We start from the raw sequence: 15,219 nt of genomic DNA, 5'->3' as shown, positions 1-15,219 counted from the left end.
AAAATAAAGGATGGCATGGAAAAGTGCTGCTAGAAGGTTTGCTCATGTAAACCTGCAGTGAGTCTATCATGGGAATCTGGTGGACCTCTGTCTACCAGATGCTGAGGCAGTCCAGAGTAAAAAATAACTGGACTTTTTCCATGAAAACATAGCAGGAGTTTGTGAGCCATGAGCTTTGGGGCCTGAGTGAGCCTGGTCTCAGGGCCGTGGCATCCAGCGCTTCGGCTTTGGGGTAGCATGCACATCAAGCCATCGTCTTCTGCATTTTGGGATAGAATCATCGTAAGTTTCCCCTCTGCCTGCCCCCCAGTCACTGAACAGGTAAATGATCACCCCACATCTGCCCAGGTCTTCAGTGCACTCCCAGCCAGTCACTTATCTGCAGGTCTCTCTGCGTCAGGCACAGACGTCTGTGTGTGTGGTACACGTGGTACACGCAGGAGCACCCTGGCTTCAGTTTTTAAGACAACCGGGTTGGGGCACAGTTCTATGGGACACTGTCTGGTTTTAAGGGTAACTGTGCACGTGTGTTACAAATAAACCATGAACAGTCATCCACGACATCACGCAAGCTACAGCGTGTGATTTATGCTGTGGGTACCCAGAGGCGTCACCCATGCAGGGCAGGGGCTGGGAGAGGGCAAAGCAGGAAGTAGAGTCCCGTTTCCTTTGGAGAAGGGCACTTCCCAGGCAGGTTATGGAGTCAGGAGGATGTGCAGGGGCGTGAATATGCGAGGAAAGCCCGGGAAGCCAGGGCTGCGGCCTCTGGACACTACACCAGCTTTAGAGTGGAAGACTCCAGGTCTGGTTTTCATGGGACACGGTTTTGGAGCTGGACAGAGTTTTGTCTTAGATCTGTGGTCCTGGGTGAGGAACGTAAGTACCGTTTGTGCCTCAAATTCTCATCTGTAAAATAAGTTGTTAAAAGGATTAAACAATGTCGCGTCTTTGGGGATGGGCCAGCAAACCCTCCTGTGAAGAGCTGCACTGAACTCTGTCTTGCCTTGCAGCTTGGCAAGGAGCAGGCCGTGAGCACAGAGCGTGTCTCCAGAAGTGGCCTGGAAGCTGGGCTCAGCCTTGAGACTTAGTTCGCAGACCCTGGTTTGGGGGAAAATGCGGGGCATGGAAGTTACTCAGTGGTGCCACCCTTTCCCACCTCCTAGGTTTTGAGAGATGATAGTAACCTAGGATTTATTAAAGTCTTGTTTGGAAATTTTCTTTGCTGATTGATTGGGGACTCGATTTAAATCAAGCACGTGCACATGTGGCTGCTTCTGTGGTTCAGATTTTGGACATTGTTTGTGAAACAGGTTAACAAGGCATTTCCAAAAGCGACTGAGCATCTCCGTAGTGGGCAGCTGATGGCTGCGGGTGTGGAGTGCCCGGCAAGCTTTAATATTTCTGCAGAAATTGTCCTTTGTTGGCAGTGGCCAGCTACCTAGTTAGCATCGGCTGGGCACGGTGGCTCACGCCTGTAATCTCAGCACTTTGGGAGGCTGAAGTGGCAGATCATGAGGTCAGGAGATGGAGACCATCCTGGCTAACACGGTGAAACCCTTTGTCTACTAAAAATAAAAAAAATTAGCCGGGCGTGGTGGCCAGCGCCTGTAGTCCCAGCTACTCGGGAGGCTGAGGCAGGAGAATGGTGTGAACCCGGGAGGTGGAGCTTGCAGTGAGCCGAGATAGCGCCACTGCACTCCAGCCTGGGCGACAGAGCGAGACTCTGTCTCAAAAAAAAAAAACACTCATCGATGGGCAGATGCGGGTTCCGTGTCATTTGGTTCTTGGCTCCGTGTTCAGACGTCAGCTTTGTGTTCCGTGGGGGAGAGGAGAACCTGTGTCGTGAGCTGTGAGTTGGTGGAGGCAGCTGTGGAGGCAGAGGTGGCATCTGAGACTGCCCGCCCTTCACTAGGAAAGGCGACTTGACCAGCTTGTGTGTGTACCTTGATAACTTCATTCATTTGCTATATTTTTATTAAAGCTTGAATTTTTAACTCTTCTTGGAATTATGGTTTGATCAGTCTTAGAAAACAATACATCAGATCCAAAAAAATGAACAGCGAATGAGTATTCTGTGTGTGCTGGAGCTTGTGATTGGGAAGGGCCTCTGTGTGTCAATGAGGTGGCTTTGTCCTGTGTGCTTGCGCTGGCTCCAGGAAAGGCATGGCTGCTGCACGGCCCCGTGGCTGTCTGTGAGCTTTAAATATGTGGATTCTCGCCTCACCACAAGCACCTTTGTCTTCTCTTCTGGATTTCTGCAGGTTTCACACCTTTTGCTTCTTCCCTTAGCCTTTGTCACTCCTTTTTCAAAAACACTGTGGCAGCTTCAAGTCCTTGTGACCAACCTGCTTGATTAGAAAACATCTTGTTAATGAAGAAGATGCTAATAGGTGCTGGTGTCGGCCATCCCGGCCCTGGCAGCTGCAGGATCTGTCGTCGACTGAGTTAGTGAGAGCCCCGGCCTCCAGGCTTGGCTTCCTGTGCCAGTGGGTGGGGATGAGATGGCAGGGGTCTAACCCTGGACCCCATCCGGATAAATAAAGAAGGGGCCAGAAACAGGCGTGTGTTTAACAAATGAGTTTTAGTGACTTAAATGCTGTGGGCTTTTGTTCGAGAGCAGGGGAGGAACTGAAGTTGTTTGATGTGCAGTGCTTGCTTTTAAAATTCTAACAATGAGGCACACAGAAGATACTGTGATAACTGTGTCTTCTTGGGCACCATTGAATGATAATGCTCTATCCACGGAGACCATACTGAACTTCATTTTCCTTCTCTTGCAGGTGACATCACACAAAAAGGATATGAAAAGAAGAGGTCAAAGTTAATTGGAGCCTACCTTCCGCAGCCTCCGAGTAGGTAACCCCCATGAGTAGCATGAGTCCTCTCATTTCCTGCGTTCACTATGTGCCAGAGAAACATCTGGAGGCAGATGCTCCCTTGCTTCCCAGTCGGCAGGAGGAGGCGTCTGGCGTTCACCCTCCAGGCATTCAGTTCCTTTGAGTGATCACACATGCTGTGTGAATATACAAGGCACAGAGGATTTTTCTATAAGTGTCCCTAATAGGTGTTTTCTCTATAAGTAGAGATCAGTATTGGGTTGGTTACTTTAAAATGCTATAATCGTAAAAATATGAGTGCATTGGTGATTTCAACATATTTGGTTTAGAGAGCTACTTATTACTATTGATTCTAGTTTAATCCAAGGCTTCTGTTGGTGGCACAGGCCAAATCTAGACAGTACTGTGATATCCCGCCCAGGACTCTGCAATCGTGAAAGCTGGTTGTGTGTTGAGATGTGGCTGCAAACATACATGATGATTCTTCAGAAGGGCAGTCGGTTTCCTGCCAGCGTTTCTACGTGTGCAGATTGGCAGCTTTCCTGCACTTGAGCTGGGTTCTGTAAATGTCAGGAAAAAGAATCTCATTAGACGGGGATTCTAGCACCTCAGTTCCCATCGCAAGCTCAATTCAGCCCGAGAGCGACCTTGAAAATTTGCTAGGCTTGAGGAATGGCTTAAAGCTAACACAAGCAGTTTCTTCCTCAAACATAAAGGCTAGCAACATAAATTTTAAAGGTGGAAATTGAACTTCCATAGTTCGTATCATTGAAAGAAGATTTTAGAAGGTTTAAGGATGCACATGTCCATACCTGCACAAACCCCGATTCTGTCCTTCCCGAGGCCCGTCCAGGTCCTGTTGACTCAATAAGGAAAGTTTCCTGAGGCTCAGGCTGCAGGAAACGGTGTGGAGATTCTGCTATTGGTAGTTTTGTTTTCATTTCGTGTTTTTCTTGCCTTGATTTTTGAGACAGTGATGTAACAGTGAACATGTTTGTGTGGACCTTGCTTAGCAGAGGCTTAAGTCAGGGATAGACGCCGAGGAACCCGAGAGAAGGGGAGCAGAGGGCTGGGCTGGAACGCTGGGGCGAGAGGCTTCAGGGCAGTGCTGGGTAGATCCCCTGATGGCCTGCGCCCCTCCCTCATTCTCTTCTCGCAGAGCCATGGGGCGACAGCTGCCCCAGCCCTGTCCCTGTGAGTTCCCCTCTGCAGGTGCCCTCATGTGCTGCAGAAGGTGGGGTCTGACCGTAGGCCACGGACGCTGTTGGTTTTAACTTTCTTGCCTTGCCAAACAAAAGTGAAACAGAAGCGGTTCCTCGCTTCCCAGGACGGTTCTCCAGCGCACTGTGCCTCCCGCGGTGGCCCTGGCCTTAGCCGGGCGCAGAGGGTGGCCGTGCCCTGTGGTCCCCTTGGTGGTCTGTGTGCTGTCCTGCATGGGGTCAGCAGCTCTGCTCAGCGCTGTAACAAATTTAAAAAAAACTAAAGTTTGAATTAATTAGTTTTTTTTCAACTTGTTACAGCAGCGAATGGAGCTGCGGTGGTTCGGTGTAGACTGCAGCACAGTGAAGGAGCGCCGAGGAGAACATTCCGCTCTGCCCACATCGGGGTGTGCGACGTCCGAGAAGCCGCGGCTCGGGAGCGGGTGGCCAGCACCGCAGGGAACCGGCCTCTGTTTTACTTTCGTTTCGGTGAGCGCTGCTTTGCTGAGAGCCAGCCCCACAGCAGGGTACACATTAGAAAAGGGGCCACCCGCCGAGTGCCATCCTGTACAGACGTGTAGGGTGTGGCCTGGGGGCCTGAGGGTCCCATTCTCCAGTGAGCCAGGTCGCTCCGCAGGCCCAGAACTCGCCAGAGACGAGGTCTGTCCCTGTGAGTCAGGGCCCAGTTCCGCGTTTCCTATTGAAATAGAACTTTGCTTTTACAATTCCCCTTTCTCAGTTGGGCACCACTTAGAAAACACTTAAGAATGCATGACAAATTATAAAACTTCTTAAAGCCACTGGTCTTCTACAGACTTTCATCTTATAGCCAAAGACCCAATTAAAGGATGAGCTGATGGGTCTTGGCCTCTGAGATCTGCTAGAAGGAGTGATTTTGAGATTTCCATCTCCAAAGAGCAAAGTAAGGGTTTTTGAAATAGAAAAAGCAGTTAAATCATAGAGTATGTTCTTAGAGGTAAGGATTCTGTTCAAAGGTAAGAATTACTTTGGTGGACAGTGTTTTGAATACAGGAATTTCATGATGCAAAAAGGGAGTTCACTGCATTTTCCACCAGAATGAAAAAAATCATATTCAGGTTGAAGTTTTAGGTTCATGTTCAGGGTTACACTTCAAAATGTGTTTTAAAATCACATACAAGGCCGGGGGTGGTGGCTCAGGCCTGTGATCCCAGCACTTGGGGAGGCTGAAGAAGGGGATTGCTTGAGCCCAGGTGTTTGAGGCCACCCTGGGCAACAAAGGGAGTCCCCGTCTCTACAAAGGAAAAAATTAGGCATGATGGTGGGTGCCTGTGATCCCAGCTATACGGGAGGCTGAAGCAGGAGGATTGCTTGAATCCAAGAAGTCAAGGCTATAGTGACCTATGATTGTGCCACTGTGTTCCAGCCTGGGGGACAGAGCGAGACCCTGTCTCAAAAAAATAGGTAAAATCAAGTCATAGAGGCAAACCTTATTATTATATTACAGTTGGCCATTGGGGTCTCAGAAAGAGGATACCCCGCCTCGTCTCCTGGCCTCCACTGCGTTCCTCCTCTCTGGGCCCTCTCAGGAGCCCTCTCTGGGCTGATTCCCTCGCACCCTCTCAGGAGCAAGGGGCAGAGCTGATGAGAAGGTGACAGGGCTGGGTTTTAGCCACGAGGTCCGTTTCAGAATTTATCTGCTGGAAACGTGAGGAAAACAGGAGAAGGGACGGCTTGGGCCGCCTGATTGAGGCCCAGACACCAGACTCAGGATGGGGGGACATAGGACGGGGGGACTCAAGACTTGGGGGGACTCAGGACAGCGGTGCTAGGGCCCCAGCGAGGCTGTTTCCCTGCCGACCTTCATTTGGAGACGTTGCTTGTGACGCGCAAGTGTGCACCATGTGCAGCTGTCCTGGGAAGCAGCAAGGAACACAGACGTTTCCAAAGCCGAGGCTGCTTTCTTGATTGGCCCCATGGGACGTGACTTCCTTTGTGCAGGATCTTTGTGGAAAACATCTTTCTTTTTTGTTCCCCTGTGCTGCTGCACGCTTGCCTGTAAGGGGTTTGTGTTCTGATTAACTTCCACCCTTTTTTCCTAACATTTACATTCCTATTTCTCCAGAAACTATTCTAAAAGTGTTTCTAGGATGTTGTTTGGGACGCAGAATTATGAGCTACAATGGGGGTTCTGTTCCCTAGGCCAGCCAGGCATGTCCCAGCTGCTCAGGAGGGCAGCGTCTGTCGGGGCCTCCAGCCGGGATTCAGAAGTGAGCGTGGTGCTGAGCACCTGCCTAAATGTATTTGAGGGAAAAGACTGTCCGGAGCCAGGAAGAAATGTGAGTTATACATGCAGTGAAAGAAGGGTCAGAGAGGGTGCCTGGAAGATCATCTTCAGGGAGAAGACGCTGCTTAGGGAAGCTGCCCACTTGGCTCTCACCCTTCTGCGGTTCAAACCCATCCCTCATCAGTCTCTAAGCCCAGTCAAAGTTGTAAACCTATGAAATAAAATCCACTGCCTGGCGGCCTCTTCAGAGATATCTTAATAACGGTGTCGACTTGGATAACAAGGCCTCACTGCTTGTATGACACAGGCCGTGGAGATTTAGAGAGTAAAATTTTAGTGTGGCTATAAATGGTGGAAACTTCTTTGCTCAGATACAGCTCCTCTTTCTCACAGCAACTTCTTATGTGATTGTCCGTGAAACGTTTCTTGGTATTGAGTGATTTATGAAGATCTGGTATTCCTCTCCAAGCCCAGCTTGCTTTTCCTTCAACAGCCGGACAGCTTGATGCCCAGGTGCAAGTTACAACGACTCTGTAAGGGGGTTTGTATGTGCGGCACAGCCTCTCTCCATGGGGTCACGTGAGCGGCCTCTCTAGGGAAGAGGCATCCTTGGTCAGTGTGAGTTAAGCCTCACACTGTTTCCACCATGGGGTCGTGTGAGCGGCCTCTCCAGGAAGAGGCCTCCCGTGGTCAGTGTGAGTTAAGCCCCACACTGTTTCCACCATGGGGTCGTGTGAGCAGCCTCTCCAGGAAGAGGCCTCCCGTGGTCAGTGTGAGTTAAGCCCTACACTGTTTGCACCATGGGGTCGTGTGAGCGGCCTCTCCAGGAAGAGGCCTCCCGTGGTCAGTGTGAGTTAAGCCCCACACTGTTTCCACCATGGGGTCGTGTGAGCGGCCTCTCCAGGAAGAGGCCTCCCGTGGTCAGTGTGAGTTAAGCCCCACACTGTTTCCACCATGGGGTCGTGTGAGCAGCCCCTCCAGGAAGAGGCCTCCCATGGTCAGTATGAGTTAAGCCCTACACTGTCTGCGCCGGAGGCCTGTGGCCTGCAGGCTCGCACTGTGCTGTCCAACTGTTGAGTCAAATCACAAACCTGGACTTGTCTCAGTTCCTCCCTGCTACCAGGGCTCCCGATGGCCATGCCACTGTCCCTCCCGACAGCCATGCCGCTGCATCCACATGAGGAGCTCTGCTCAGGCCGTGCACTTAGCCGTGTCCAGGTAGTGTTTAAAGCTCAGTTTGGATGCTCCGTCCTGAGGGATTTCTCCCCTGATCCTTCAGTCAGACAGTCCGGATTCCCATCTCCATGTCGTCCTGTCTCTGAAATACCACTGTCATAGTTGGGTGGTGGTTACTAAATGCTAAGTCTCCACCCCAACCCCCAGCAGCAGTATGTAAATCACCTGAGGCCCCGGCTGCCCGCTCACGGAAAGTGGACATTGGGCAGGTATTTGCTGTATGGATGTCTGGGTGCGGCACGGAGGGGCTGAGTCTGGCTGTGGGGGTGGGCCGGGGCAGCCCTCACTTCCCCCCGCCCCACTGAGTGACCGTCCCTACCGTGGTACGAGGATGGATGTGCAGTGTCCATGAGGGCAGACGCCACCGTGTCCGCATGATGCTCAGATCCACGTGAAGCCCTAAACAGGCACCGGAGACCTTCCACTGCCTCAGGTGTCTATCTGGGCTGCAGTTTTATTTTTATTCTTGATTTGGGTAAATTTAAATGGCAGATGGTAACATGTAAGGGCTAATTAATGACTGAAATGACAGAGAGTAACATGTACCCCAGCACCATCCAATCAGTGGAATTTTATTATCTTTTCAGAACTTGGCTCGCATCCCAGTGTTTGATCCTGCGACTGGATCACATGTTCTCATGAGAACAGCTGCTCTGGCCTGAGTGCTGTTGCTTGCAGTGGCTGCCTTGCCCTGTCACCACGGAGAGGGCTTCCTCTGAGGTCCCGTTGCAGATTCTCCCACTGGGCTTTGACAGTCGTGAGGGAGGAGGTCCCTGCAGTTGGCATTTGTGAATTTTGCACTTTGGTTACATACGGAATGAGAAAGTTTCTTAAGTATGTAAATGCCATTTTGTTCTGTTGTGTTTAGAAGGCGTGGCTGGCTGGCCCTGGCCTGTTCACCTGGGCTGGCCGTTGGTTGTTCTGATTCTTCGTGTCAGCAAAGACTGTGCTTTCCCGGGGCAGGTGCATAGCGGGTCCGTATTCTTGTTCTGCCATGAGAGTTACAGTCTGGTGACCCTAGGACAGCCCTTCCTAGACGTGCTGGGGAGGGACCGCCTGCTCACCTGGGCTGGAGGGTCCCGGGGACCTGTCCCGGGCCGGTTGTCTCCACTTAGGGGTCAGGCCATGTGGCAGCTCACAGGGTAAGGTGCTTTAAACTTAAATCCCAGAGGAGGGGAAACGTGGGTGTCCAGATTGCATTGCCTGTGACATAGCGTGAATCTTTCTAGACCACGTTGCTGCAGTGACAGGTGAATCACCTGTGTTCCAGATCGGCCGTGCTCCCGTCGGCACTTCCCAGGGTACCACGCTCAGCTGCCGGAGATGTGTTCTGCCACAGGCAGCTGTCAGTTTGATCCCGTACATTTATTTCCTGGTCTTTTTAGCAACGTTTAATGAATCGCATTCCTCGTCTCAGGTGTCAGCCGCTATGGAGGGAGTGCAGCTGAGCCTACCCCATGCGGTGTGTCTCCAGTGGGGAGGGTAGCACCCACTTCGGAACTGCTCACGTGGGTTTTGTGAAAAATATGAGATGTAAGCAAAGTGCAGAAACGTGAAGCCCCGGTCCCGATGGTGAGATTGGCCTCTCATCCAGTGAGCGTGGATTGGAGCTCAGGCTGGTGGATGAGACCCTCATCCAGTGAGCATGGACCGGGGCTCAGGCTGGCGGGTGAGACCCTCATCCAGTGAGCATGGACCGGGGCTCAGGCTGGCGGGTGAGACCCTCATCCAGTGAGCATGGACCGGGGCTCAGGCTGGCGGGTGAGACTCATCCAGTGAGCATGGACCGGAGCTCAGGCTGGTGGATGAGACCCTCATCCAGTGAGCATGGACCGGGCTCAGGCTGGCGGGTGAGACCCTCATCCAGTGAGCATGGACCGGGGCTCAGGCTGGCGGGTGAGACTCATCCAGTGAGCATGGACTGGAGCTCAGGTGAGACTCATCCAGTGAGTGTGGACCAGGGCTCAGGCTGGCGGGTGAGACCCTCATCCAGTGAGCATGGACCGGAGCTCAGGCTGGTGGATGACACTCATCCAGTGAGCGTGAACCGGGGCTCAGGCTGCCGGATGAGAACCCTCATCCAGTGAGCGTCGACTGGAGCTCAGGCTGGCAGATGAGACGCAGACATCAGACTCTCCCGACCCTGGATCACTGACAATTTCCAGTGCATGAGTCCCTAATCAAGTTAAAACATAATAGGAAAAGGGTTGCTAAGCAAATATATACTGATGTGTGGCAAAGATTTGGGCTCATGAAAGATGGATAGAAAGGAGGACAGTGTGGGGCCGGGCGCATTGGCTCATGCCTGTAATTCTAGCACTTTGGGAGGCTGAGGCGGACAAATCATGAGGTCAAGAGTTCAAGATCAGCCTGGCTAACGTGGTGAAACCCCATCTCTACTAAAAAATATAAAAATTAGCCAGGCATCGTGATGGGTGCCTGTAATCCCAGCTCCTCGGGAGGCTGAGGTAGAAGAGTCACTTGAACCTGGGAGGCAGATGTTGCAGTGAGTGGAGATTGTGCCATTGCCCTCCAGCCTGGCAACTGAACAAGACTCCATCTAAAAAAAAAAAAAAAAAAAGGTGGGGGGTGGGCAGCGTGAGAATTCATGGGGTTGGGGCAGGTGTTCGGGTGCTTAGAATGGAATTTCAGTCTTACCATTGTATGGTTTTCCCATCCCAGTGAATACAAGGAAAATTATTAAATTTCTTACCAGTGTTTACAACAGTTGTCCTGTTTGCTTTCTGGCAAAGTCCTTGATTGCACTTATTTTAAAAAGAAGTTCTACGATGTGAACAAGAGCATGTAATTGAGGCCTGGAGAGAATGGGACTGGATTTAGAAACTGCTCTGGGACAGACCTGAAATACAGAAAAATCCCCGGCAGTTTCACGAAGGGCCCAGAGCAGGCTTCTCCTGCAGGACACTCCTGTGGAGGCCTCTGTGGAGCCCGGAGTGGTTACCCCTGGGTGCCGGGGAACAAGGGCAGGAGAGCCTCTTGGCCCTCCTCTCCTCCTCCCTCCTTCCCCTTCTCTTCCTCCCCCTCTCTTCTCTGGGAGCTAAGGTGAGCCATAGAGATGTTGCTATCTGCACCCCCAGCACGCCCGGACACGGGATGAGTGAGAATAAGACGGGAATTTGTATGTGTCTGCACCCGCAGCATGCCCGGACACCAGATGAGTGAGAATAAGATGGGAATTTGGATGTGTCTGCACCCCCAGCACGCCCGGACACGGGATGAGTGAGAATAAGACGGGAATTTGTATGTGTCTGCACGCGCAGCATGCCCGGACACCAGATGAGTGAGAATAAGATGGGAATTTGGATGTGTCTGCACCCCCAGCACGCCCGGACACGGGATGAGTGAGAATAAGACGGGAATTTGTATGTGTCTGCACCCCCAGCACGCCCGGACACCAGATGAGTGAGAATAAGACGGGAATTTGGATGTGTCTGCACCCCCAGCACGCCCGGACACGGGATGAGTGAGAATAAGACGGGAATTTGTATGTGTCTGCACCCCCAGCATGCCCGGACACCAGATGAGTGAGAATAAGATGGGAATTTGGATGTGTCTGCACCCGCAGCATGCCCGGACACCAGATGAGTGAGAATAAGATGGGAATTTGGATGTGTCTGCAGCCCCAGCACGCCTGGACACGGGATGAGTGAGAATAAGACGGGAATTTGTATGTGTCTGCACCCCCAGCACGCCCGGACACCAGATGAGTGAGAATAAGATGGGAATTTGGATGTGTCTGCACCCGCAGCATGCCCGGACACCAGATGAGTGAGAATAAGATGGGAATTTGGATGTGTCTGCAGCCCCAGCACGCCCGGACACGGGATGAGTGAGAATAAGATGGGAATTGGGATGTGTCTGCACCCCCAGCACGCCCGGACACGGGATGAGTGAGAATAAGACGGGAATTTGGATGTGTCTGCACCCCCAGCATGCCCGGACACGGGATGAGTGAGAATAAGATGGGAATTTGGATGTGTCTGCACCCCCGGCACACCCGGACACGGGATGAGTGAGAATAAGATGGGAATTTTAATGTGTCTACACCCCCGGCATGCCCGGACACGAGATGAGTTGAGAATAAGATGGGAATTTGTATGTGTCTGCACCCCCAGCACGCCCGGACACGAGATGAGTGAGAATAAGATGGGAATTTTAATGTGTCTACACCCCCAGCACGCCCAGACACGGGATGAGTTGAGAATAAGATGGGAATTTGGATGTGTCTGCAGCCCCAGCACGCCCAGACACGGGATGAGTGAGAATAAGATGGGAATTTGGATGTGTCTACACCCCCAGCACGCCCGGACACGGGATGAGTGAGAATAAGATGGGAATTTGGATGTGTCTGCACCCCCAGCACGCCCGGACACGGGATGAGTGAGAATAAGATGGGAATTTGGATGTGTGTGCAGCCCCAGCACACCCGGACATGGGATGAGTGAGAATATGATGGGAATTTGGATGTGTCTGCAGCCCCAGCATGCCCGGACACGGGATGAGTTGAGAATAAGACGGGAATTTGGATGTGTCTGCACCCCCAGCACGCCCGGACACGGGATGAGTGAGAATAAGATGGGAATTGGGATGTGTCTACACCCCCAGCACACCCGGACACGGGATGAGTGAGAATAAGATGGGAATTTGGATGTGTCTACACCCCTAGCACGCCCGGACACAGGATGAGTGAGAATAAGACGGGAATTTGGATGTGTCTACACCCCCGGCACGCCCAGACACAAGATGAGTGAGAATAAGATGGGAATTTGGATGTGTCTGCACCCCCAGCACGCCCGGACACGGGATGAGTGAGAATAAGATGGGAATTTGGATGTGTGTGCAGCCCCAGCACACCCGGACATGGGATGAGTGAGAATATGATGGGAATTTGGATGTGTCTGCAGCCCCAGCATGCCCGGACACGGGATGAGTTGAGAATAAGACGGGAATTTGGATGTGTCTGCACCCCCAGCACGCCCGGACACGGGATGAGTGAGAATAAGATGGGAATTGGGATGTGTCTACACCCCCAGCACACCCGGACACGGGATGAGTGAGAATAAGATGGGAATTTGGATGTGTCTACACCCCTAGCACGCCCGGACACAGGATGAGTGAGAATAAGACGGGAATTTGGATGTGTCTACACCCCCGGCATGCCCAGACACGAGATGAGTGAGAATAAGATGGGAATTTGGATGTGTGTGCAGCTCCAGCACGCCCAGACACGGGATGAGTTGAGAATAAGATGGGAATTTGGATGTGTCTACACCCCCAGCACACCCGGACATGGGATGAGTGAGAATATGATGGGAATTTGGATGTGTCTGCAGCCCCAGCATGCCCGGACACGGGATGAGTTGAGAATAAGACAGGAATTTGGATGTGTCTGCACCCCCAGCACGCCCGGACACGGGATGAGTGAGAATAAGATGGGAATTGGGATGTGTCTACACCCCCAGCACGCCCGGACACGAGATGAGTTGAGAATAAGACGGGAATTTGGATGTGTCTGCACCCCTAGCATGCCCAGACACGGGATGAGTTGAGAATAAGACGGGAAATTGGATGTGTCTGCAGCCCCAGCATGCCCGAACACGGGATGAGTTGAGAATAAGATGGGAATTTGGATGTGTCTGCAGCCCCAGCATGCCCAGACACGGGATGAGTTGAGAATAAGACGGGAATTTGGATGTGTCTGCAGCCCCAGCACGCCCGGACACGGGATGAGTGAGAATAAGACGGGAATTTGGATGTGTCTACACCCCCAGCACGCCCGGACACGGGATGAGTGAGAATAAGATGGGAATTTCAATGTGTCTGCACCCCCAGCACGCCCAGACACGAGATGAGTGAGAATAAGATGGGAATTTTAATGTGTCTACACTCCTAGCACGCCCAGACACGGGATGAGTTGAGAATAAGACGGGAATTTGGATGTGTCTACACCCCCAGCACGCCCGGACACGAGATGAGTGAGAATAAGATGGGAATTGGGATGTGTCTGCACCCCCAGCACACCCGGACACGAGATGAGTTGAGAATAAGATGGGAATTTGGATGTGTCTACACCCCCAGCACGCCTGGACACGAGATGAGTGAGAATAAGATGGGAATTGGGATGTGTCTGCACCCGCAGCATGCCCGGACACGAGATGAGTTGAGAATAAGATGGGAATTTGGATGTGTCTACACCCCCAGCACGCCCGGACACGGGATGAGTGAGAATAAGATGGGAATTTGGATGTGTGTGCAGCCCCAGCACACCCGGACATGGGATGAGTGAGAATATGATGGGAATTTGGATGTGTCTGCAGCCCCAGCATGCCCGGACACGGGATGAGTGAGAATAAGATGGGAATTTGGATGTGTCTACACCCCTAGCACGCCCGGACACAGGATGAGTGAGAATAAGACGGGAATTTGGATGTGTCTACACCCCTGGCATGCCCAGACACGAGATGAGTGAGAATAAGATGGGAATTTGGATGTGTGTGCAGCCCCAGCACGCCCGGACACGGGATGAGTTGAGAATAAGATGGGAATTTGGATGTGTCTACACCCCCAGCACACCCGGACATGGGATGAGTGAGAATATGATGGGAATTTGGATGTGTCTGCAGCCCCAGCATGCCCGGACACGGGATGAGTTGAGAATAAGACGGGAATTTGGATGTGTCTGCACCCCCAGCACGCCCGGACACGGGATGAGTGAGAATAAGATGGGAATTGGGATGTGTCTACACCCCCAGCACACCCGGACACGGGATGAGTGAGAATAAGATGGGAATTTGGATGTGTCTACACCCCTAGCACGCCCGGACACAGGATGAGTGAGAATAAGACGGGAATTTGGATGTGTCTACACCCCCAGCATGCCCGGACACGAGATGAGTGAGAATAAGATGGGAATTGGGATGTGTCTACACCCCCAGCATGCCTGGACACGGGATGAGTGAGAATAAGATGGGAATTTGGATGTGTCTACACCCCCAGCATGCCTGGACACGGGATGAGTGAGAATAAGATGGGAATTTGGATGTGTCTGCACCCCCGGCATGCCTGGACATGGAATGAGTGAGAATAAGACGGGAATCTGGATGTGTCCATGGCCCCAGCATGCCCGGACACGGGATGAGTGAGAATAAGATGGGAATTGGGATGTGTCTACACCCCCAGCATGCCTGGACACGGGATGAGTGAGAATAAGATGGGAATTTGGATGTGTCTGCACCCCCGGCATGCCTGGACATGGAATGAGTGAGAATAAGACGGGAATCTGGATGTGTCCACGGCCCCAGCATGCCCGGACAGGGGATGAGTGAGAATAAGATGGGAATTTGGATGTGTCTACACCCCTAGCACGCCCGGACACAGGATGAGTGAGAATAAGACGGGAATTTGGATGTGTCTACACCCCCAGCATGCCCGGACACGGGATGAGTGAGAATAAGATGGGAATTGGGATGTGTCTACACCCCCAGCACGCCCAGACACGGGATGAGTGAGAATAAGATGGGAATTTGGATGTGTCTGCACCCCCGGCATGCCTGGACATGGAATGAGTGAGAATAAGACGGGAATCTGGATGTGTCCACGGCCCCAGCATGCCCGGACAGGGGATGAGTGAGAATAAGATGGGAATTTGGATGTGTCTACA

The 15,219-nt window shown here is 52.2% G+C and overlaps 1 protein-coding gene across 4 annotated transcripts in view; it reads left to right on the top strand.

The window, feature by feature from the left end:
* Positions 1 to 15,219, top strand: part of DIP2C (disco interacting protein 2 homolog C) — a 419,803-nt gene that overhangs the window by 209,132 nt on the left and 195,452 nt on the right. For 2 of the 4 annotated variants that reach the window (XM_055353740.2, XM_055353742.2), the window contains exons 2-3: positions 2,781 to 2,852; positions 4,358 to 4,525. In XM_055353740.2, coding sequence (XP_055209715.1) covers positions 2,781 to 2,852; positions 4,358 to 4,525 — 240 coding nt within the window. The remainder of the gene's footprint in view (positions 1 to 2,780; positions 2,853 to 4,357; positions 4,526 to 15,219) is intronic. The other 2 variants (XM_055353743.2, XM_055353744.2) reach the window with 1 other exon arrangement.

The sequence above is a fragment of the Gorilla gorilla genome, chromosome 8 (genome assembly GCF_029281585.2).
Source record: "Gorilla gorilla gorilla isolate KB3781 chromosome 8, NHGRI_mGorGor1-v2.1_pri, whole genome shotgun sequence".
Taxonomy (NCBI): Eukaryota; Metazoa; Chordata; class Mammalia; order Primates; family Hominidae; genus Gorilla; species Gorilla gorilla.
Note: the sequence above shows the minus strand (reverse complement) of the source record. Positions and strands in the feature narration are given on the sequence as shown.